Source organism: Mercenaria mercenaria, chromosome 8, assembly GCF_021730395.1.
Source record: "Mercenaria mercenaria strain notata chromosome 8, MADL_Memer_1, whole genome shotgun sequence".
NCBI lineage: Eukaryota > Metazoa > Mollusca > Bivalvia > Venerida > Veneridae > Mercenaria > Mercenaria mercenaria.
In genome coordinates, this window is record NC_069368.1 from 7,287,338 (window position 1) to 7,313,757 (window position 26,420).

General features: G+C 34.9%; 1 protein-coding gene across 8 annotated transcripts in view; it reads right to left on the reverse strand.

Moving 5' to 3' along the window:
- LOC123523117 (transient receptor potential cation channel subfamily M member 3-like) overlaps positions 1–26,420 on the reverse strand; it is a 213,839-nt gene that overhangs the window by 134,164 nt on the left and 53,255 nt on the right. The window contains exon 1 of one of the 8 annotated variants that reach the window (XM_053549302.1): positions 6,950–7,954. The exons of 5 other annotated variants lie outside the window; for them this stretch is intronic. In XM_053549302.1, coding sequence (XP_053405277.1) covers positions 6,950–7,108 — 159 coding nt within the window. In that variant the 5' untranslated portion in view covers positions 7,109–7,954. Of the gene's footprint in view, positions 1–6,949; positions 7,955–26,420 lie in introns of those variants that run through there. 2 more of the 8 variants (XM_053549303.1, XM_053549297.1) reach the window with 2 other exon arrangements.

Sequence of the window (26,420 nt, forward strand, 5' to 3'; positions counted from 1 at the left end):
AAAGCCACTATGTTGGTTTTCTCATGGCGTGGCTCCAATATACAGTTTGCTGAAATAACTAATCTGGCATGTTCAGTTGTTGGCAAGTACATATTTAACTATTCCTTCTACTAACAAACTCGTATCAATTTCAATTACAGGACAACATTAAAGAGTACCCAAATTAAAGCATTGTTTTTACCCAAACGTAAAAGTAATGAAATCTTAATTTGCAATTCAATTGTTACTAAAACCGTCATCAGATATAATGAAATTAGCATTAATTAGACAAATCCAATGAAGAATTATCCCCTGCAGAATGTGTCTCTACTGCCAATCAGTTAAAAAGCTAGATGTGTGTCCATAGGAATCTGACACCCCCAGTTCCTGACACTGTATGCAAATTTCTGGCTAAGTCAAAGGCCATAACACTGTTCTAGCTGTATGAAATCCCAAATAAAACTCCACATAGTCAGGAGGTTTAATAACGACTACTAGGTCAAATACATTTTGAGATATGTAGAACGCAAGTTAGTACAGACAGACAGACTGACAAATAGACAGCTAGACAAGGGCAATCTAAGTGCCCTGGGTCCCAGTAATTAAATTAAGTCTGAAGCAGTTCATGAGAAGATGTCATTTAAAGGGGCCTAAAACAGACCAAGTGCAATCTCTGAATAAATTTGAGAGAGGATCTTAAAGTGAAGCTAATTAAAGGTTTTCCTATTTTTAGCTCTAGAGGCCCCTAACAAGGGCCAAGTGCCCTCATCTGAACAAATTTGAGAGAGGACCTGACCAGAACACAGGCGAAATGATGACCATGGTTGACCATGGCCACCATGGTTTTTGATGGTTGATATTTTAACGTGGTCAACCATCAAATACCATGGTGAAAACATGGTCCAGAGCAAGGTCGGCCATGGTCGACCATGGTGAGATAAGATTGGCCATGGTCGACCGTGGTCAGAAAAGACGATCAACAGTTTGACCAGACTACTGTGGTCGACTTTTTTCAACCACCATCGTGTTAGTAATTTTCACACTTATCAAGTTTTACAATGCACCAAAGACACCTGACTGCTGCATTTCGGCTCCAAAAGTTTTCCTAGTTATAGAATAGTTTTCACTATAATTTGTTGTCATCTTAGCAATTTTATGGCAAATAAATGACTGACTTGGTAAAAATAGATACAGACTGCAATAGTCATGTATTTTCACGACCCTTTCAAATTCATATTTATACAGTTTTTGACAGTCAATAATCACCACGGTCGACCATGGTTTTTAACCATAGTCTGATACCATGTTTTATGACTGTGGTGCCAATTACCACAGCCATTGTCAACCATGTTAAACCGTTGTCCCATGACCATGAACTACCATGGTAAACCATGAATTACCATGGTAATAAACCGTCAATTTCGACTGGGGATGCTACAGACAAAGTCAGATGTAATTCTGACCCATAGTATCAGAGAAAATGGTTATGTAAATTGATGTTGATGGATGTGGGATGCCTACTAATAGCTCACCCTGAACCTGCTAAAAGACTGCAGGGTAACTGCTACTTACAAAATACAAACATACAGGACAGACAGATGGATAAATAGACAGACATCCCCCAATTTCTTTGCAGATGGTAATAAACTGCAGGGGATAATAAGGGGGATAACCAAGTAGCAGGAATGTAAGGGGGTTATAAAATTGCAGAGAGGTAAGCAATCTTCTAAAACTGCTCAACATAGTAACTTTAAACTTTTTGTTTTGAACAACAGATATTAAGCTTTTTCGGTGAACGCCGTCTAAGAACGAATTCGTTACCTATGCCACGTGACTTCAGTTTGCAAATCAAACTACTTGATAACGCATTATAGATAATTTATCAAAATGGAAGATTTATGCAACACTCTGCCTGATTGGACGAGAGTGTCAATTTCTTTCACTCTGTTGATTGAGCTACGCTGAGTGAAATGTAGACAAAGCCTTTATCCTTAACGACGCTGTTCACAGTTTTAAAGCTAACTTTGGCTCAGTATATTTAGCAAGAATATTGATATATCTCAAAATGATAAGTAAGTTTAATAAATATGATAAAAACCTGTCCAAATACCAACATATATCAAATTAAAGAAAGAGCTGAATACGGTCTGCGTATCACATGAATAAGGGTGTGATAAGAGTCTTTTATGTACAGAAGTGCTTTTTAAAAGATTTTCCTTGTTACAATTGTCGTCTGTATATGAAAAGGTTTCTTGCTTTTGTGACTTATTCAGATTGCATATTAAAATGAGTACTTGTTTGCTTTGATATATTTGTTACAAATTATTTGTAACTGATTTATTATATATGAATATTTTTCTTTAGTATGGTATGCAAATATTGAACTCAGTTGAAATCTGTTTTATTATGTATATGCTATATAATGACTGAATCTCATTACACTGAAATGAAGGTACGCTGCATACAGTTTATCTATGTGATATGATAGATATGACTATGATCAAACTTTGCTTATGAAACAGAAATATTGAAATAATTACAATTGTATGTTTTGCTTGACCTTCACTTTTTTATAGGTGTGACGTCATTGTCCAAAGATTCATAAATAGCGGATATGCATTTGTTAAAGCGGGATCAGTTGGCCTATTTTAGAAATAAATAAAAATAATAAATAAAAAAATCCTTTAATTGATTTTTTCTCATGTATTCTAATCAAACTTGATTTGTAGCATCTTTATTAGGCCCGCAGCCAACTTTGTTCAGCTGGGACATTTGACCCCTTTTAGGGGCTGCTAGAGCTAAAACTAGAAATGCCTTTATACAGCATCTCATGAACAGCTTGGTGGAACTTTGTCATACTTGGTCTGGAGCATCATTATAAGGTCCTCTTCCAAATTTATTTATATAGGAACTTGGGCCCTATTAGGGACCACTATAGCTAAAAGTAGATATGCCTTTCTTCGCATTAAACACTAAAATGTAATGGATTTTTATCAAACTCGATGTGTAACAATATCGTAAGGTCTCCTGCTATTTTGTTACAAATGGGGATAGGGACCAATTTAGCTAAAAATATAAACACATTTAATGACCTCTTCTCATGAACCGCTTCATGAATCTTCATCAAACTACTGCTGTAATTATTCGTCTAAGGATAAACGAAACAAAATTGCAACCCTACGAAACCTTTGCGAAAAATTAAAAGAGAACCATTTAAATTGTTAAAGTGCGGTGTTTAGTTTTGCAATTTGAAAAATGTTAGATGAAAGATGAATGTTAGATGAAAAATTCATAAACTTCTTTCCTTATTACAATTCGCCGACCATCATTTTTAAAGATATTTCTTGTTTGTATTACTTTGTATTGTATTCCTTACAAATGCAATGCATTTTATGCATCTGCATGACATGCAAATACTACAAAATCTGAATAATGAGAAGACATGCTAAAACAAGAGAAAAGCATACATAGCGGAATACAGCTACAAAACATCACGCAAAATACCATTTTTTTTTGCCATACACTGGGTGTTTTAAAGGATATTCTGATTCTAAGGTTAGAGCAGGTTTAATGTTTGCTTGGAGTTAAATTTTGCTCTTAATTGTACTAATCACTTAAGATAACATTTCACCTGAACTGACTGATATACCGGTAAACAGGTTTATATATTTGATATGGGAGAATGAAACTAACAGTCTGATAATAATTTGCAAGAATGTACCCAAATGTAAATATTTTCTTGATGATAACTGATTCAGTCATATCAAATAATAAACATGTTATACTGAACTGCCTAAATGACACTTTATCCTAAATGATCAGTAGCTGCTTATATATGTGGTAGAAATGCTGCTGCAGCTAATTTTTCTTTAATTTGTGTTTTTTCATTGCAAATATCATTCCAACCTAGAAACAAGAGCTGTCTCCATAGGATGACACATGCCCCCGATGGCACTTTGAATGAATAGTTATGGCCGATGTTAGAGTTTAGGACCTTTGACCTACGGAGCTGGGTCTTGCGCGCGACATGTCGTCTTACTGTGTCACACATTCATGTGCAGTAATTTTAAAATCCATGCATGAATGACAAAGATATGGACCGGACACGCCCATCAATGCACTATCATGAAAAATGACCTTTAACGTCTAAGTGTGACCTTGACCTTTGAGCTACGTACCTGGGTCTTGCGCACGACACGTAGTCTTACTGTGGTACACATTCATGCCAAGTTATTTGAAAATCCATCCATGGATGACAAAGATATGGACCGGACACGCCCATCAATGCACTATCCTTTAACGTCTAAGTGTGACCTTGACCTTTGAGCTACGGATCTGGGTCTTGCGCGCAACACGTCGTCTTACTGTGGTACACATTCATGCCAAGTTATTTGAAAATCCATTCATGGATGACAAAGATATGGACCGGACACGCCCATCAATGCACTATCCTTTAATGTCTAAGTGTGACCTTGACCTTTGAGCTACGGACCTGGGTCTTGCGCGGGACACGTCGTCTTCCTGTGGTACACATTCATGCCAAGTTATTTGAAAATCCATCCATCGATGACAAAGATATGGACCGGACACGAAAATTGCGGACAGACTGACAGACTGACAGACCGACAGACCGACGGACCGACAGACCGACAGACGGTTCAAAAACTATATGCCTCCCTTCGGGGGCATAAAAACTTTCTTCGATCTAAGTTTTGATATGAAATCTCCAGTTGTCAGTCAAAATATCTGTAAATGAAACTACCGATCACATAGTTACCAAATCAACATTCTTACTGTATAAAGTTACAATACAATACATAAAGTTACAATACAATACATAGTTAATGTGCTTCTGCCTGTTAACAGGCTCTCAGAAATTCTGTGACAATGGTGTGACAAAAGCAATGAATTTTCAATTCCTCTGATTATTTTGCGATTCAGAGTGACGCGACCTACAACAGTTACTCCAGTTTATTACAGTCATGAAATAGCCAGATATTTTATACATCATCACATTCTGTATTTTCTAATTTTGCTTACATTGTGAAATAATAAGTATTCATGGTGGACTAAATTTTATAGGTTTAAGCGACCTTGAATAAATACACAAAATGACACCGCAAAATGAAATGACTGTTGCTGTGTAAAAACCAACGATAGGACTTTGGACTAGCATGAATCCAGATCAGTGTGTATCCATATTGTTTCCATACAGTCCACTTATCAATGTCTGTACTTGTATGCAACTGAAACATGCAACCCTTAATGTTAAAATGAGCCGTGCCATGAGAAAACCAACACAGTGGGTATGCGACCAGCATTGATCCAGACCAGCCTGCGCATCCACGCAGTCTGGTCAGGCTCCATGCTGTTCGCTAACAGTTTCTCCAATCCCAATAGGCTTTAAAAGCGAACAGCATGGATCCTGACCAGATTGCGCGGATGCGCAGGCTGGTCTGGATCCTTGCTGGTCGCATACCCACTATGTTGGTTTTCTCATGGCGCGGCTCAAATATCTATAGAGTTTCAATCCAGTATCAGATGCATTAGTCTTTGACCAGGATTTTGCAAGTCCCAAATGGCGCATAATCTGGCCAATGCATGTCAGACATGACTGTAGCTATATATACTTGCATGCAAAACATTAACCAAGTTGTTAAGCCGACATCAATGCCAAGGTGATTAGAATAGCTAGACTATTGAATTTCTTCATTCAATCAAACTAAAAACTTAGGAATAATCATTAAGAGAATGCTATTGTCAAACATGTCAAAGTGTCAATTGCACCCAATATATTTTTCATCATATTAAAAGGAAAAATAGTTCTGTCTATATAACAAGAGCACCGCCTTGCGGGTGCTGACGCTCATCTGATTTTTTTTGTATAATAGAAATATTGTCCTACCTAAGATTTTCTAAGTCTAAAAAGGGCCATCATTCTTGCAAAAAGCAGGATAGAGTTATGTTTCTTGATGTACAGTGTCCACTTATGATGGTGAAAAACTGTTGCAAGTTTTAAAGCAATAGCTTTGATAGTTTATGAGAAAAGTATACTTAAACATAATACTAAAACAAGAAAATGATTTTCTAAGTCCAAAAGGGGCAATAATTATTGCAAAAAGCAGGATGGAGTTATGTTGCTTGCTGTACAGGGTCAGCTTATAATGGTGAACAAGTGTTGCAAGTTTCAAAGCAATAGCTTTGATAGTTTAAGAGAAAAAGTTCACCTGAACATAAAACTTAACCAAAAAATCTGATATTTTCTAAGTCCAAAAGGGGCCATAAATCTTGCAAAAAGCAGGATGGAGTTATGTTTCTTGCTGTACAGGGTCAGCTTATGATGGTGAACAAGTGTTGCAAGTTTTAAAGCAATAGCTTTGATAGTTTAGGATAAAAGCTGACCTAAACATAAAACTTAACCAAGAAAACTGATTTTCTAAGTCCAAAAGGGGCAATAATTCTTGCAAAAAGCAAGATGGAGTTATGTTTCTTGATGTACAGGGTCTGCTTACGATGGTAAACAAGTATTCCAAGTTTCAAAGCAATAGCTTTGATAGTTTAGGAGAAAAGTTGACCTTAACATAAAACTTAACCAAGAAATCTGATATTTTCTAAGTACAAAAGGGGCCATAAATCTTGCAAAAAGCAAGATGGAGTTATGTTTCTTGCTACACAGGGTCAGCTTATGATGGTGAACAAGTATTCCAAGTTTCAAAGCAATAGCTTTGATAGTTTAGGAGAAAAGCTGACCTAAACATAAAACTTAACCAGGCAACGCCGACGCAGACGCCGACGCCGACGCCCGCTCAAGTGATGACAATAACTCATCATTTTTTTTCAAAAAATCAGATGAGCTAAAAATTATAATTTAACAATATCTTATTTCAAAACTGGTTTATAATTCCACCTAGAAAGCATGGCTCAAGTTCAGCAAAATGTTTTGTTCATGAATCTAACATTATAAACTTACCGAATTTTCATGGGAGCCGCTGCCGAGAATAGATTTACGTATAGTCGCCAAATCCTCGAAGATCGAGGCGAGACTGGTCCGAGAATGATGATTATCATTATCATGATGTACCTTCAACATTCCGTTTGACGGCGTGAAATGATTCGATACTTTCTTCATTTGTGTTAAATCCAAATCTCCCCTTCAGTAATCCATTTACAGAATAACAAAATATTTGCTGAGAAAGTTTATTGATACTGTTTCTCCCTTATTTACATTGTCTAATTAAACACTTAACTTTGTGTTTTCCTCTCTTAATATTTACATAAAATAGCATTTTCTTGTTTCCATTTTTTTAAATGTTTTCATACCTGAGAATAATATACTTTGTGCATGATACAAGCTGCAGATAGAACAGAAAAAATCATTCCAGGAAATATTGAACTGTTTCAGACATGTATCAATGTCTGTATTTCAAAGAAACGCAACAATTTTTACAGTTTTCATTAAGTTCTTTCTTACTAGCTAATTACTTCACATTATAATTAAGTATTACTAATATACATATCTTAAGGACAATACAAAGAAATGCTTAGATTATCATTCCTTGCATGTAATAGTTACTAAGTCATTTCAGATTGACAGAAAATCATAACTTTCACAAAAAAGAATATCATGCAAACATTTTTCTCCAAAAATATCCATCATAAATATTTTACCAAAAACGGAAAAGTGAAAAAAAAAAAACATCTCCAGAGTTTCACAAAGGTTACATTGATTTGATAAACAATGATATTTCTTGCAGACAATATGGAAAGAACAGATAAAATCAATGAAAACCATACAAAAGATGTTGAAATCATAATACATCCTTCCATAAATTCAATTCATTCCTTTATTCTCAGCAAAGTTATAAAATGTAGGTAACAAAACAGAAAAGGTTAAATTAAGGTATAATGAACCCGTAATGACAATCTGCAATTTTTGTGCATTTATGTATCCTCTATAAGCTAGCTCAGCATCCTTCGACCAGAACAGAAAATGATTTTTCATGACAACAGGAGAAAGCCGAAATCGCATACTGAGAACTCACGAACTTATAGCAGAATTTGCTGATTGTTATTACAGGTACTCTGCCTTAGAACAAAGTCTCACTTCTTTTTTGGTAACATAATAAAAAACATTGTTTGCATTTGTTGGTGACTTTGTTATTAAATGATTTTTCATGTAATGAATGTTTAACCAAACTTAATTTGTTTTATTATGTTTTATCATAATTAATATCAAGAATTATCATCATCATCATTAGTATTATTATTGAAATTATTATGATTACTTTCATACCGTATTTTCCCGAATATATGCCCCCCGAGGGCGTTACATTTTCCAAAGAGGGGGCGTTCATTTGAGGTAAAAAAAATAAAAAATGAAAATCTTTACAAAACTTAAAAACATCGTTCAAACCAACTGTAAAGTGTTTCTGTGTTGTTTAATTCCCCCAAAACGTAATTATTTGGCATCCAATTTAATGCAGTGTGTCTTAAAATTATGCATTTAAATACGGTACCTCATGTATTCCGTGACACGCTCGCGACATTACACATTACGTCATCATACCCAAACAGCTGTGTACTCCGATAATATTTTCCTTAGTACATGCGGGTAGCAATACACAATGCCAGTGGTTTGACACGCTGCTTATGTGCCAGGTTTTAAATTAAAAGTTATTAAAACTGCCGAAGAAAAGGTTAACACTTTGCCGCAAATTTGTTTAAAGTCGACAGGAAGCTTGTGCGCGGGTGGTGCAAAAACAAATCAAAAATGGATTTACCATTTAATTTTCTATTTGATGATTGGATACGTACCGTACTTAGTATAAACGTTTTGGATTTACGGTACATGGACTGTTTAAAAGTGTGTTTATTTCTTAATACATTGGATACATACTGTAAATTACTTATTATGTTGACTTATAAAAATGAGGTAGGTGATTTTTTTTTTCGTTCTTGTTGACTTTTTTCCCCTCCAAAACAAATGGGGGGCGTTAATTAGAGGGGGGCCTTAATACGGGAAAATACGGTAATTTATATAATCATACTCATCATCATATTCATCAAAATCATCATGACAAATATTTTTATCATTTTCATCATTATCAGTACTATTATAATTCACATCATCATCATCATCATCATAACCATTATTATTATCATCATTATTATTATCATCAATTTCAACATTGAAATCATCATTCTGATTGATATTATTATCATTATTACTATAATTACCATCATTAAATATTTTTTCTAATCATTTCATCAATAATTTATGACTTACACTACTATCAGAATTAGCCAGTTACATTACTGTTGTTACTGCTGCTATTTTTGATGCTGGAATGATTTTGTTATTCTAACCACCACCACCACCATCATCATCATCAGCAGCAGCAGCAGCAGCAGCAGCAGCAGCAAGTTAGCATTATTAAATTTATATTTCATTATAATTTCTTCATTTACTTTGTCTCTGCAAATCCTTAAAGAATGGTAACAGGCAAATGAAACCCATAATTAATTTCTATTTGCCTAAAACATTATAAATTTACATTAAAACATGTATTATAAACTAAAAACTGATACATTAATATATGTCACAAGTTCAAAAACACCTCATCCTGAAACTTTTGCAAAAGGAAATGCATGTGTTAGGTGACAGGCACAAAATTTACAAATGTTTGATGTTTACTGCAAACTTCTTGTTTAACATTAAAATTATGCACTTGTGTAATTAAAGTTTGTTTAAGACATTGTCATACTGTGTTAAATAATGAACTTCAAGAAAATAAAGTTTATGGCAAAATGAATATTTGTATCCTCGATCTATTATTGCCGAACGTATGATATTGCTTAATGTACATACATTAAATTATACATTGACTTATAAATTAATTGTAGATTTAATTACAAAATTCCCCATAAACTTAAATGCAAAATTAATCTTTATTTTTATTGCATTCCTGTATCATCATGTAACTTTTTTATTTGTCATTTTTTTGGAAAAAAATAAAGGTGCCTATGCCCGCTGAACTTGAAACAAGAGCACCGCCTTGCGGGTGCTGTCATGCTCATCTGATTTTTTTTTCTGCATAATAGAAAAATTGTCCTACCCATGATTTTCTAAGTCCAAAAAGGGCCATAATTCTTGCAAAAAGCAGGATGGAGTTATGTTTCTTAATGTACATAGTCAGCTTATGATGGTGAACAACTGTTGCAGGTTTCAAAGCAATAGCTTGAACAGTTTAGGAGAAAAGCTGACCTAAACATAAAACTTAACCAATAAATCTGATATTTTCTAAGTCCAAAAGGGGCCATAAGTCTTGCAAAAAGCAGGACAGAGTTATATTTCTTGCTGTACATGGTCAGCTTATGATAGTGAACAAGTGTTGCAAGTTTTAAAGCAATAGCTTTGATAGTTTAGGAGAAAAGCTGACATAAACATATTAGTCAACCAAGAAAACTGATTTTCTAAGTCCAAAAGGGGCAATAATTCTTGCAAAAAGAAGGATGGAATTATGTTTCTTGATGTACAGGGTCAGCTTATGACTGTGAACAAGTGTTGCAAGTTTCAAAGCAATAGCTTTGATAGTTTAGGAGAAAACTGACCTAAACATAAAACTTAACCAAGAAAACTGATTTTCTAAGTCCAAAAGGGGAAATAATTCTTGCAAAAAGCAGGATGGAGTTATGTTTCTTGATGTACAGGGTCAGCTTACGATGGTGAACAAGTGTTGAAAGTTTCAAAGCAATAGCTTTGATAGTTTAGGAGAAAAGTTGACCTAAACATAAAACTTAACAAAGAAATCTGATATTTTCTAAGTACAAAAGGGGCCATGATTCTTGCAAAAAGCAGGATGGAGTTATGTTTCTTGCTGTACATGGTCAGCTTATGATGGTGAACAAGTGTTCCAAGTTTTAAAGCAATAGCTTTGATAGTTTAGGAGAAAAGCGGACATAAACATATTAGTCAACCAAGAAAACTGATTTTCTAAGTCCAAAAGGGGCAATAATTCTTGCAAAAAGAAGGATGGAATTATGTTTCTTGATGTACAGGGTCAGCTTATGACTGTGAACAAGTGTTGCAAGTTTCAAAGCAATAGCTTTGATAGTTTAGGAGAAAACTGACCTAAACATAAAACTTAACCAAGAAAACTGATTTTCTAAGTCCAAAAGGGGAAATAATTCTTGCAAAAAGCAGGATGGAGTTATGTTTCTTGATGTACAGGGTCAGCTTACGATGGTGAACAAGTGTTGAAAGTTTCAAAGCAATAGCTTTGATAGTTTAGGAGAAAAGTTGACCTAAACATAAAACTTAACAAAGAAATCTGATATTTTCTAAGTACAAAAGGGGCCATGATTCTTGCAAAAAGCAGGATGGAGTTATGTTTCTTGCTGTACATGGTCAGCTTATGATGGTGAACAAGTGTTCCAAGTTTTAAAGCAATAGCTTTGATAGTTTAAAGGAGAAAAGCTGACAAAACATATTAGTCAACCAAGAAAACTGATTTTCTAAGTCCAAAAGGGGCAATAATTCTTGCAAAAAGAGGATGGAATAGTTTCTTGATGTACAGGTCAGCTTATGACTGTGAACAAGTGTTGCAAGTTTCAAAGCAATAGCTTTGATAGTTTAGAGAAAACTGACCTAAACATAAAACTTAACCAAGAAAACTGATTTTCTAAGTCCAAAAGGGGAAATAATTCTTGCAAAAAGCAGGATGGAGTTATGTTTCTTGATGTACAGGGTCAGCTTACGATGGTGAACAAGTGTTGAAAGTTTCAAAGCAATAGCTTTGATAGTTTAGGAGAAAAGTTGACCTAAACATAAAACTTAACAAAGAAATCTGATATTTTCTAAGTACAAAAGGGGCCATGATTCTTGCAAAAAGCAGGATGGAGTTATGTTTCTTGCTGTACATGGTCAGCTTATGATGGTGAACAAGTGTTCCAAGTTTCAAAGCAATAGCTTTGATAGTTTAGGAGAAAAGCTGACCTAAACATAAAACTTAACCAGGCAACGCCGATGCTGACACCGACACTGACGCAGATCAAGTGATGACAATAACTCATCTTTTTTTTTCAAAAAATCAGATGGGCTAAAAATAAGTGCGATAATGCCCAAAATTGGGAAAAACAGAAATATGTTTAATTTCCATATGAAGTGATATAAATCTCTACATTTCCTAACTGAATGTTGTTTGAAGGATTTTACATTTTTTTCAAAACCACTTTTTTTGGATTTAAAATGGTGAAATTTTAAGGTGGTAAAATTACATCACGCATTTTATGACACAATTCTTGGGAAAACAGTTCTAAAACTGCACATTTTTAAAGAGAATCCTGCTTGTTTTCCACAAAACAGAGGTTATAGGGCCTCCTCAAATTAAGATCAGGGGTGCATGGAGGGGTGAAGCCTTTGGAGGAGGGGTATGTTTATCTGGAATCCAAATCAACTTATAAGAAAAACAAAACTCTAAAAACTTGTTGCATTTTTAAATACCATGATATTTTCTTGTGTTTTATTTGTTGTTTTTATTTTCTAACTAAGACATAGTCTCAGTTTTTAGAAACAGTAACCCTATATACTGGTAGCTTTATCCCACAAGGCAATCTTTTGCAAAAACAATAAAACACTTGAGCTGCGCCATGAGAAAACCAACATAGTGGCTTTGCGACCAGTATGGATCCAGACCAGCCTGCGCATCCGGGCAGTCTGGTCAGGATCCATACTGTTTACTTTCAAAGCCTATTGTAATTAGAGCAACTGTTAGCGAACAGCAGGGATCCTGACCAGACTGCGCAGATGCGCAGGCTGGTCTGGATCCATGCTGGTCGCAAAGCCACTATGTTAGTTTTCTCATGGTGCGGCTCACTTATTTAATTTCCATCATTGCTATAATCAAAATCAAGAAAAGCTTTCAAGAGACCAAGCACCTCATTATTGTCCAAACAAACTTGCTCATCTAATGTCCATGATGTCAAAAAAGACAGAGTACAGATTACTGCTCCATTGGGACTATTCTTTTCTGAGAAAATCAGTGACATACTTGAGAATTTTCACAATAAATAATCTCCTGTCCTTCCATTACTGACATATTGGTAAACACTTGAAGAAAATAGTCCTTGACTTTTGTTAAACATTCTATAGCTCAGCTCAAGCTCAGTGTACTACCTCTTTGAACTTACTATAGTCTTCATGACCTCTGTGCAACAGCTTAAAAGTTAGATCTCTTAACATTTCGCAACTAGTGTGATGATTTCCTTGAACCCTGTAAAACTCACTACAATTTGTCATTAACAAATTAAAACACAATGATGATACACACTACAGCTCAGTGTACTTTACTTCTGTAACACACACTACAGCTTAGTCTATTTGGCCTCTGTAAAACACACTACAACTCAGTGTCCTTGACCTCTGTAAAACACACTACAACTCAGTGTCCTTGACCTCTGTAAAACACACTACAACTCAGTGTCCTTGACCTCTGTAAAACAAACTACAACTCAGTGTCCTTGACCTCCGTAAAACACATTACAGCTCAGTGTCCTTGACCTCTGTAACACACACAACAGATCAGCCTATTTGGCCTCTGTAAAACAAATACAACTCAGTGTCCTTGACCTCTGTAAAACACACTACAACTCAGTTTCCATGACCTCTGTAAAACACACTACAACTCAGTGTCCTGGACCTCTGTAAAACACACTACAACTCAGTGTCCTTGACCTCTGTAAAACACACTACAACTCAGTGTCCTTCACCTCTGTAAAACAAAATACAACTCAAGTGTCCTTGACCTCTGTAAAAACATTACAGCTCAGTGTACTTGACCTCTATAAAACACACTAAAACTCAGTGTCCTTGATTTCTATAAAACACACTACAACTCAGTGTCCTTGACCTCTATAAAACACACTAAAGCTCAGTTTACTTTGCCTCAGTAAAATACACTACAGCTCAGTGTACTTGACCTCTATAAAACACACTAAAGCTCAGTGTACTTGACAACTTTAAAACACACTACAACTCAGTGTCCTTGACCTCTATAAAACACACTAAAGCTCAGTGTACTTTGCCTCAGTAAAACACACTACAGCTCAGTGTCCTTGACCTCTATAAAACACACTACAATTCAGTGTCCTTTGCCTTAGTAAAACACACTACAGCTCAGTGTACTTGACCTCAGTAAAACGGACTACAGCTCAGTGTACTTGACCTCTATTAAACACACTAAAACTCAGTGTCCTTGATTTCTATAAAACACACTACAACTCAGTGTCCTTGACCTCTATAAAACACACTAAAGCTCAGTTTACTTTGCCTCAGTAAAATACACTACAGCTCAGTGTACTTGACCTCTATAAAACACACTACAGCTCAGTGTACTTGACAACTATAAAACACACTACAACTCAGTGTCCTTGACCTCTATAAAACACACTAAAGCTCAGTGTACTTTGCCTCAGTAAAACACACTACAGCTCAGTGTCCTTGACCTCTATAAAACACACTACAACTCAGTGTCCTTGACATCTATAAAACACACTAAATCTCAGTGTAATTTGCCTCAGTAAAACACTCTACAGCTCAGTGTTCTTGACCTCTATAAAACACACTACAGCTCAGAGTACTTGACCTCTGTAAAACACACTACAGCTCAGAGTACTTGACCTCTGTAAAACACACTACAGCTCAGTGTACCTGACCTCTGTAAACACACACTACAACTAAGTGTCCTTCACCTCCGTAAAACATACTATAGCTCAGTGTACTTGACCTCTGTAAAACACACTACAACTCAGTGTCCTTGACCTCTGTAACACACACTACAGCTCAGTGTACTTTGCCTCAGTAAAACACACTACAGCTCAGTGTACATTGCCTCTGTAAAACACACTACAGCTCAGTGTACTTGACCTCTGTAAAACACACTACAGCTCAGTAACCTTGACCTCTATAACACACACTACAACTCATGCCTTTGACCTCTGTAAAACAATACAGCTCAGTGTACTTGACTCTGTAAAACATACTGCAACTCAGCACCCTTGACCTCTGTAAAACACACTACAGCTCAGTGGACTTGACCTCTGTAACACACACTACAGCTCAGTGTACTTTGCCTCAGTAAAACACACTACCAGTACCTGATATCTGTAAAACACAAAACTACCTCTGTTAACCCTTATCATGCTTGACATGATTGATTCTGCCTTTGTGACCACTGTAGATCATGATCAGCCTGCACATCCATGCAGTTTGATCATGATCTACACTGTTCGCCATTCAGTCAGTATCTTTTTGGAATACACGTCTTTTAACAGTTAATGGAACTGTCTAAATTGAAAGATGGACAAGTTCATTATAGAACAAGAGCTCGTAGAACATGAAATGCCCACCCTGATGCATTCAGTAATTGCACAAGGAACAGAAATTATTTAGTCACTGTACACAAAAGTACTCAAGTTATCGTCTGGAAATGGTTTAACTGTTCCGGGTCACTGTGACCTCGACCTTTGGCCTACTGACCTAAAAATCAATAGGGGTCATCTGCTGGTCATGACCAACCTCCATAATCAAGAACGCTTAGACCTAAGGTCATTCAATTGATAATATCAATCTTCATGACCTTAGGTCTTAGAATTCTTGAGTTATCATCCAGAAACTGTTCTGACTGTTCAGGGTCACTGTGACCTTGACCTTTGATCTATGGATTTTAAAATCAGTAGGGTTCATCTGCTGGTCATGATCAACCTACCTGTCAACTTTCATGATCCTAGGTCCAAGCATTCTTGATTTATCATTTGGGAACTGTTTAACTGTTCCGGGTCACTGTGACCTTCTGACCTCAACATCAATAGGAGTCATCTCCTGATCATGATCAACCTCCCTATCAAATTTCGTTACCCTAGGCCCAAGCTTTCTCAAGTTATCGTCCAGAAATGGTTTAACTGTTCCTGGTCACTGTGACCTTGACCTTTGACCTACTGACCTCAAAACCAATAAGGGTCATCTGCTGGTCACGAACAACCTCCCTATAAATCTTCATGACCTTGGGCCCAAGCGTTCTTGAGTTACCATCCAAAAACCGTTCTGACTGTTCAGGGTCACTGTGACATTGACATTTGACCTATGGATTTTAAAATCAATAGGCTTCATATGCTGGTCATAAAGAGCCTCCCTGTCAATTTTCATGATCCTAGGCCAAAGCATTCTTGAGTCATTATCCGGAAACCGTTGAACTGTTCTGGGTCACTGCAACCTTGACCTTTAATCTACTGATCCCAAAATCAATAGGGGTCATCTGCTGGTCTTGACCAACCTTCCTGCTAATTTTCATGATTAAGCGTTTTTGAGTTATCATCCGGAAAGTGTTTAACTGTTCTGGGTCATTGTGACCTTGACCTTTGACCTATTGATCTCAAAAGCAATAGGGTTCATCTATTGGCCATGACCAACCTTCTAGTCAATTTTCATGATCCTAAGCTTAAGTGTTCTTGAGTTATCATCCGGAAACCGTTTAACTGTTCTGGATCACTGTGACCTTGACCACGGACCTACTTATCTCAAAATCAATAGGCGTCATCTGCTGGTTATGACCACTCTCCCTATCAACTTTCATGATCCTAGGCCCAAACATTTTTGAATTACCATCCTGAAACGGATTTGTCTACATACCGACCGACATACCCCTCCTTCTTCGAAGAGGGGCATAAATAAAGCAGGTTACCTTACCACTTCTATATCCAATACCTTATCCTTCCAATATCCTATACCTTATCATTCCTAAATCCCACTATATCCCATACCTTACCGTTCCTGATTACCTTACCATTTCTATATCCCATACCTTACCATTCCTTTATCCCCTACCTTACCATTCATATGTCCTATCCCTTACCATTTCTATATCCAATACCTTACCATTCCTATATCCCACTATATCCCATACCTTACCATTCCTATATCCCACTATATTCCATACCTTACCATTCCTATATCCCATACCTTACCATTCCTATATCCCATACCTTACCATTCCTATATCCCCACTATATCCCATACCTTACCATTCCTATATCCTCACTATATCCCATACCTTACCATTCCTATATCCCACTATATCTCATACCTTACCATTCCTAAACCCCACTATTTCCCATACCTTACCATTCCTATATCCCCACTATATCCCATACCTTACCATTCCTATATCCCACTATATCTCATACCTTACTATTCCTATATCCCACTATATCTCATACCTTACCATTCCTATATCCCACTATATCCCATACCTTACCATTCCTATATCCCACTATATCCCATACCTTACCATTCCTATATCCCACTATATCTCATACCTTACCATTCCTATATCCCACTATATCTCATACCTTACCATTCCTATATCCCATACCTTACCATTCCTATATCCCATACCTTACTATTCCTATATCCCACTATATCTCATACCTTACCATTTCTATATCCCACTATATCCCATACCTTACCATTCCTATATCCTCACTATATCCCATACCTTACCATTCCTATATCCCACTATATCTCATACCTTACCATTCCTATATCCCACTATATCCCATACCTTACCATTCCTATATCCCCACTATATCCCATACTTCAACATTTCTATATCCCATACCTTATCCTCCTTATTAAATCCAATACTTAATCAAGAGATTTTTTCTGTAGAAATTCCAATGCCCTAGGACAGTTTTATTAATGGTTAGACATATTTTAGAAGGGAAGGCTCTGTAATTGATTTATCAGTCACATCAAGGATTAACTATAAAATAGGTATTGGAATGACAAAGCATATTTCTGCTTTGTTTGGAATAATCTAGCTTTTGGTATTCTATCTGAGTAAAGCAACTGAAAGCACCCTATTATTTCTAAACCCCTGAACAAAAGCACCCTATCATTTCAAAACCCCTTAACAAACGCACCCTATTATTTCTAAACCCCTTAACATTAAGCAATTCCTATTATTTCTAAACCCCTTAACATTAAGCAATTCCTATTATTTCTAAACCCCTTAACAATAAGCACCCTATTATTTCTAAACCCCTTAACAATTTAGCTAGCGGTAAATACAAATATTAGTCAATATCAATGATATAATATAAAAAAAAAACAGTTAAATTCTGACTTTATTAATTCTGCAAAGTACAAAAAATACTAATATAATGACATTTTTATATAATTTAATTTTATCTTAAAAATAATACTTGTTTATCTTAAATACTTTTATCAATTTAAGTTTATTTCTAATTTCTTTCTATCTTTTAATATGTTTATATCTAAGTATATCAGTATATCTAAGTATATTAATTTCTATCACTTTAATGTATGCAAGTTTTATGGAGTTTTTTTATATTTCTATCAATTTAAGTTGAACTCTAACTTAAATTATGTAAAACATTGTGAAAATCTACTCATCACAGATAAATAAGATGTTGTTAAATTATTTTTTTTCTTTCAAAATTTAGTAAGTTCCTGATCTGTTATAATGTTCTGTACTACTAGATCTACTAAATATTATATCTTTCTCAAAATTTCAGATTTTTACAAAACAATCTTTCCATTTTATGATCAACAACTATCCTTCATTCTTTCAAGAATAGACAGGGAGCTTTAAAATGCTAAATACCTTGTAAATTTCTTCTCAAATAACCTTTGTCCAAAAAAAACTATTTCTAAATTAATTTCTAATTAGAATTTCTAAATATCTCTAATTGCTCCACTCACATAAAATAAAAAAAATTCTCTTGAAATCCAGCAACTCTATTCCTGGAATTTCCTAAATGTCACAGAAAACATAATCACAACACTGCAATATATATATATCTCAACAATTGCAGCATTTTCTGACAAAATGATCTTCAAATATCCAAAATGATAAATCACTTTAATTCCTGCCTAAATGCACACAAAAAGCTTACTCTTCAAAACAGAATTAACTTGACAGTATGAAAAACAACTTTTCTCCACAGAGAATAGCAAGAATGATCTTTTTTTTTCAAATGAGGAGGAAGACAGCCTGCCACAATTAAACACTAGAGAACAACAGACAGTTGTGATAGTTGATGTTGCTACTTTGATGTATATTAATGATGTACGGAGACACTATAGGTAATATATGTCACAAATTGTCACACCATTTCTCGTTAGCCTCTCATCTTTATTCATATACGCTGGTATTCCCAAGATTTAATTTGACAAACTAAATTCATTGATTTTCCTAATTTCTTGTTGCCAAAGTTTGGTATATCTCATACCTAATCATGAGAATTTTTTCACTGTATTCAGTTCAATTATTTAGCATTACACTCTATTTTCTTCTTTATTTTTGTTGTGTTTGGAATAATCTAGCAAGAGTAAAGTACAAGTGTTATTAATTAAGCTTCAAGTCAAATCCCTAAACAAACAAGTGATAAAATTATAAATCAACTGATTGTTACCATTTAGACAACAAGAGCACTGCAATGCGGAGAAATATACGCCTGAAGGTATGACCTATGACCCCTGAGTGTGACCCACAAGTGTGACCTTGACCTTGAAGAGAGCCATCCAAAACATGCACTCTGCACGTTGTCTCGATGTGGTGAGCATATCTGCTAAGTTTCTTCAAGTTCCTACTTCAGCCAAGCAAAATTATGTATTAAACTATAGACCAATCCATTGCACCCCCTATAAAATCACACCCACTATAGACCAGCAACAAGACATCCTGTAAGAAAACTGTTTATAAGTTTCCACAGTGGATTCCCTCATAAAACTGACTTTAAGCTTTCTACTTTCACAAATAGGTGCTTCATGCAATTAATTTCCATCTAAACAAACATGCATCATAACATCATCAATGGGTTTTCTTTTGTTCCTGAAGTATAAGATAGTATATTGTTGCTTCATTATCTTTGTTGAAATCCACACACCATGGCATAAGTATCAATTTAAAATTCAATTATAGATAATACAGGAATAACAGAGTTGTATACATTGAATTTCCTATCTGAAAATAAGCCAAAAACAAAGGTGTTACCACTAAATTTCTGCTATTTTTCATGTTTCTATGTAAATAAATTGCATTTCCTCTTCAAATAGATTATCAATAAAATCTGAAGGAAGAGATCTTGAGTTACTTTAATAAATCATTGAAAAAAATATTAAAATGGTATGGATAAGAAAACTTAGTTTAATCCAAGACTCTCTCCAGGGGTCAAAAATGGCAATATATTGATATTCTACTAACTAAAATTAACCTGCTTCCTTAATTTAATTCTAGTTATGAATAACTATTAACAAAAGTTAAACATTAATAATTTGAATAATGACAACAAATTCGTAAATGTTTGTCTGAGATAGATCTAAGCCTCTTGCATGTTTACAAGCTATTTGTGTTTCAAGTTAGACATTAAAATGCTTCTTCATGCCATCATGCAGTTATGAGACTGGCAGAAAGTGTTTTTTACTCCAAATCATTTTTTTTTTCTTGACGCACTTGCCTCACCGGTTTTATCAGCCGCTGCCACCACCTGTTTAAGAAAGCTTCAAACTCAATTGAATAACTACTGATTAAATTCATACTGGACAGTTTTTCAATCCTGTTCCTATTGTACCCTTCTCAACTCGAAATGAACACAGATTATTGCAAAGTGAATGCAAATTACTACCGAACATAAAACTGACATGCGCTAAATTACATCTTCTTGAAGTACAAAATATTAATGGAAAGGCAAGCATATTTGCAATTCAGTTAACAAACTGTCATAAAAACAATTTCCAATTGCAATGAAAACAGCATATAACAAAATTCCTGGAATGTAAACAATCTTCTAAAATGGTACAATATAAAGTCATGCTGGCATTTCATTCTGCACAATGAAACATGATACTCGATACTTTTAATTGTTTTGTTCTGTTTCCTGTATATACTGAACAAAACAACTTACCAGTCATTCAGTAATTTTTAGCCAGTGCTTTAGCAACTGGCTATAGCTCTAAATCAACTACCAAGTTTCAACTTCGTTTGAGTTTTCCTTCTATTTCTATGTGACCGCATCACACAAATGTTCTGGACGTGTAAAAATATAGTCCCATATTTATTTTTCATAATCTTTGTATTATGTGAGTGTGTGAGGAACTGAGGACTACTGTTACAAAAACAAGCAGCAACTGATTCTAGAATAAATATGAACTTTACATTCACATTCGAAATATTCAGTCTCAATCACTCCACTCTAAGTAATAGGGACTTTAGGGTTTAGGGTTTAAGGTTAGGGTTTGGGTTGAAATTGGCCCCATCCTAGGGCAAACTTAGTTTTACATAGAGTTGTATTATAGTGAAAACTAGGGTTGGATACCGGTTCCAGGTATCGGTACCGTACCGAATAATCACTTCGAAAAGTACCGGTATATACAATTTCGTAAAGAACCGGTTCCGATTTCGGTATTTCCATAAAAGTAAATAAACAAAATAATTATCAAATCGGCGGCAAAAGAAAGCAGAAAATAAGCAAATAGTATTTGAAACACAGTAATAACACGATTGACATTGTTTACTGTGACACCGCTCCAAGTAACATGGAGAGCTGGCCTTGCGAATAATTTCGTATGCTAAATATTATTATAAAAACTTCTTTTCCCGTCGTTTTAAACTATGTAAATCATACTTAATTGCAAAATATAATATGACATTTTTTACTCTTTGTCATATTCTATCAAAATAAATGAAAAAAAAATGATTTGAATAAAAAGTTACGAAACTAAGCTGTAACCTACGTAAACAAGTCAACGGTTTTTGCGAACTAATAGAAATACGTTATTGTTGGTTGTTTCATGCGTTTTGAGTGTTATTTTTCGATGAAAATTGTGTTGAAAAAAATGTTGCACTTTAAATACATTACTAGTTAACCTGGTTGAAGATATATCATGAGTGACAATGAGCCTGACTTGTTAAATGGGTTAATTTGAAAGCTAGTAAGTGTTGAATTTAACCCTTACGAAAATGAAATATGGAAACAAGCTGGCATTAAGCTGCAAGGTAACTGTCAATGATCTGGCAACAGTCTGTCAAAAAAAAAAGGTAACTGGAAATAATCTGACTCCTATATGGGAACAAACTTCCAAGAAAAAAAGTTTAGCTGAAAATAATATGGACACTATTTCCATATTATTTCCAGTTTCTGGGAATAATCTGCAAACTATATGACAATAAACTGGCTCATAACAATCAGCATGTAAACACACTGACAATATTGTCAGCTTGTTTCCAGTGTCTGGAAGAAATCTGACAGGAAAATGGCAAGAAACTGGAAATAAAAAACATAATTTCTATAATCGAATTGAATGAGTACTGAGATACCAGCTTGCATACAAAAACTTAAGCAAAAAATGCTATGTGGAAAAACGGGCTTAATTTTGGAAAAAAGTATAGTTATGGGACCTGCTTAGTACATATCAGGTCATGACATTGAACAAGTGTGTAATTAGTTTCAATCTATAATTTTGTAAAAAAAAAACAACATAGGGGCATGTCCAATAACTTCTATTCTTTGAATAATCGAGATAAAAATTACATAAGTGACAATATTGTATGGATTGGCTGTCTGTCTGACAGTACATTGGATATAAATTTACTCAGAGCAGATTCTGACAATGCACTGGCTACACAATGGCAATACACTGGCAATATACCCATCTTAGCAATTTTCACAGCAGAACAAATATTACAAGACACCTTATCAAAATGGCCAAGTGTTGCATTTTTCCCTCCAAAACTATTTTCAGTTTTCAATAGTTTTCAGCACTGATGGGCACATTGTAAAGGTAATTTTTCATCATTTTACAGTTACTTGTTTTCATTGTAACACAGTTTCTGTCCACAACAAGTATTTTTGCTAAACAGATACAGAAATTTTAAAAGTCATGTATTTTCGCTACCCTTTAGTAAAGTAAAATTAAACTTGCAGATTTACCATTTCCTTTGGTTTCAATGTTATATTATTGATAACTGAAATATTGCAAATCTGAATTTATATTAAAATTGAGTCACAAGCAAATGAAGGTTTTAAGCCACATTAAAATTCATATTTTAAAAATTAATAAGGATAAATAGAAAAAAATATATACTGACACTAAACTGGAAACAAACTTCCCATACACTGACAATGCTATGACAATACAATGGTAATAAAGACAATTTTCCTAGGGGGAAATAAAAAAATTAGTAACACTGAGTAGTAAGCGGTATATTGGGATACTAGTCCATCTTTAGCTCAGTAGGTAGAGCGTCGATCTACGGAACATGGGGTCGCGAGTTCGATCTTAGGACAGGGCTTATGTTCTCCGTGACTATTTGATAAATGACATTGTGTCTGAAATCATTAGTCATCCACCTCTGATTCATGTGGGGAAGTTGGCAGTTACTTACAGAGAACAGGTTTATACTGGTACAGAATTCAGGAACACTGGTTAGGTTAACTGCCCCCTGTTACATGACTGAAATACTGTTGAAAAACAGCATTAAACCCAAAACAAACAAACAAAACTAGTCCATCTGCCACACTAATGTATACCCACTGTTACATGACTGAAATACTGTTGAAAAACGGCGTTAAAACCCAAAACAAAAAAACACTCATGTATAAGTGCTCATAACTTTGTACTGCATAAAGGAATTTAGTTAAAACTTTAAATAATGATTCCAGTTTGCTAAAGTGTTTCTCTTGTCCATGTAAGAGAGCCTGGCATGCTGTGACTGACTATACACTGACAATACAATGACAACATAGTGTGTTGTCAGAAAAATATTTCCAGTTGACTGGCTGTGCACTGACAATACAAGGGCAACAGACTGGAAAGTCCAAAAAGCCGCTTGTTGTCAGTTGTGTATCCAGTGTGTTGTCAGATTGACATTGCATACCAGTTTGTTGCCAGATTGTTGTCAGTGTTTATTTCCAGATACCTCTATATAATTTAGCTCCTTCAAATAGTTTTATATGAAAAATCAATGAAATTTTGTTAAAACGTCATTACAAACATCACTGACAACAAACTGTATATAAACTGACAGCAGACTGGAAGTTAAATTTTACAGCTGGTTTTCAGGTCTGGAAATAAGCTGACAAGCACATGGACACATGATGGTTATTAAGTGGCAACACACTGGATCAGTTAATTTTCAGCTCTGGAAATAGGCTGGCAAGTAACTGGATTTTAGAGTATTATTGACTGGAAACACACTGGACATAAACTGACCACACACTGACAATAGGGAAGGTTTTTCATAAGGGAACAGTTCTCGTCAGTGCTGAGCAAGCATTACCACAGTCAGTGAGTCCGAGATTTAAATTGCACAGTAAGCAACGTATCTACTCTGTTTTTTTTTATTTTGGAAAACTAGTTTGTAAGATATGTTTGTTTTTTTACTCTTTCATAGTTCTAGTACAACATCAAATTAAAAGACTTAAAATGTTTATATATCAAAGAAAATTTTCCTGTATAACTACTTAAAAGGGTGTATTTAATACTAACCAAATCATTACTTATGTGATCTACTTCAAAGCTTGGTATCGGTATCGGTATCATTAAAAATACCGTATCGTTTCGTTGGTATCGGTATCGGACTGCTTCGTCCTTAACGATATCCAACCCTAGTGAAAACCTTTAAAAATCCTCTTGTCTTGGACCACAATGCACAGAGCTCAGATATTTGGCATGTAGCATTGTCTAGTGGACTTCTACTAACATTCGGTCTATATGCACAATAAAATGTTGATTGTTCAGGTGTATCAGTTGAAATATCACTCAATAAGCACTGCCTATCAGTCCTTTCAGGGCTTTGATTAAGATATTAGCAAAGTGCCCATTGGCACTTTAAATCTTTTTGTTCAGAATACATGAACCACGTATCATGCATTTACACAACATACAAATAATAATAAAGAATTTGAAAGCATGCAAATGCTATTACACAAGTTCCAAGTCTCTTTTACTTACATTTTACTATTTATAATTTATGTGAATTGCTCAAAACAATGGGTAACTCCAGTATTTTGTTTATCCCCTTGCGATTTCCCGCAAGCAACATTCTAGAGTACACTTTATACTGTAAAGAGCAATGCCTATACTACAAAATACAAAACTTAAAAACAAAGCAAATTAGGTCTTATTCCCAGAAGAGTTATTACACCTAGTAACCCATACATGTGATCTCCCGCGCGGGAGGGTCAAAATCCCGATTTTTTCACCTTGCCTCCCGTCTCCCGACCAAAACCATATTCCTCCCGCTTTTCAAAAAAAAAAAATCAGTATTATGACTGGTTTGATAATTACCGAGGAGTGCCAAACATGTTTACACAGTAAATCGAAGTGTCACTGATTGTTGTGTATTATACATGTTTGACACATATGTAGCTGGAGGAAAGAATTGTTTTTCACAGGTGAATAATTAATTGTTTGTTTTGATAAGGGATTAGACAAGCAGGGTCTTTTCCACTTGTCTCACGGGGCCGAATATCTGCCCATTCTCAATGCAAATTAAGCTCCATTTTTTACCAATTTGAAGCAAAAGAAAACTCCCAGTCATAAGAAATAATTCCAAACTGAAATGAATTTTGATTATTCAAAGAAAAATTTTGCTCTTTAATAAAATCACATAAATAATTGTTGGAAAAACCAACCCATTACTATTTTTAGAACAAGAGTGTTATTTCCCCTTAAGGAGTTACGCCATTTTCTTCTAATGTTTACCAAATTAATTTGCTACTAAATCGGACTTATTTAATTGAAAACTGGATGAAAACACACACTCATTTATTTGATGACATCAATCTACATTATTTTGGTAAGGGTAAATACACGTTGATGCATTTCTGTTTTCTATTTTTTTCATGTCAAAAATCATCAGTATTTTTATACGAAAGTGGGTGGGGTAAGGAATTTACATAATTTATGAGTTGTGTTCAGACCAATTTAGAGCTTCGTTTTTTAAGTCCTAGAGTAGAATAATGTTAATGCATGTTCATCTTCATTTCAAACCTGAACTGAGACTTTGTTTCTACAAATTTAATCTGTTAAGAAAGTTTAAAATTAGAACAAGTAAGATAGCATGCTCGACTTTTCTCAGTGAATGACTCTGAATTAAAGCTTTGCCAGTAAAAGGGGCATAATAGGCAATAGCTTTGAATGTAACAGAGATATTAGACATTATATAAAACTTGAACAAAACAAATGAAGTTAAAAAGTGGCATAACTCTGTCAAAATTCAAATCAAGAGTTGCGAGGATTGTTTCTTCTGGTGTAGACTTATGCGTTATTGTGAGACCTAAAATGTTGGATTTTGTCTCTAGGTTTTGTGTCCGCGTGCTTAATTTATGTTGATAAAAAACCTCCAGTTTTGAGACCCAAA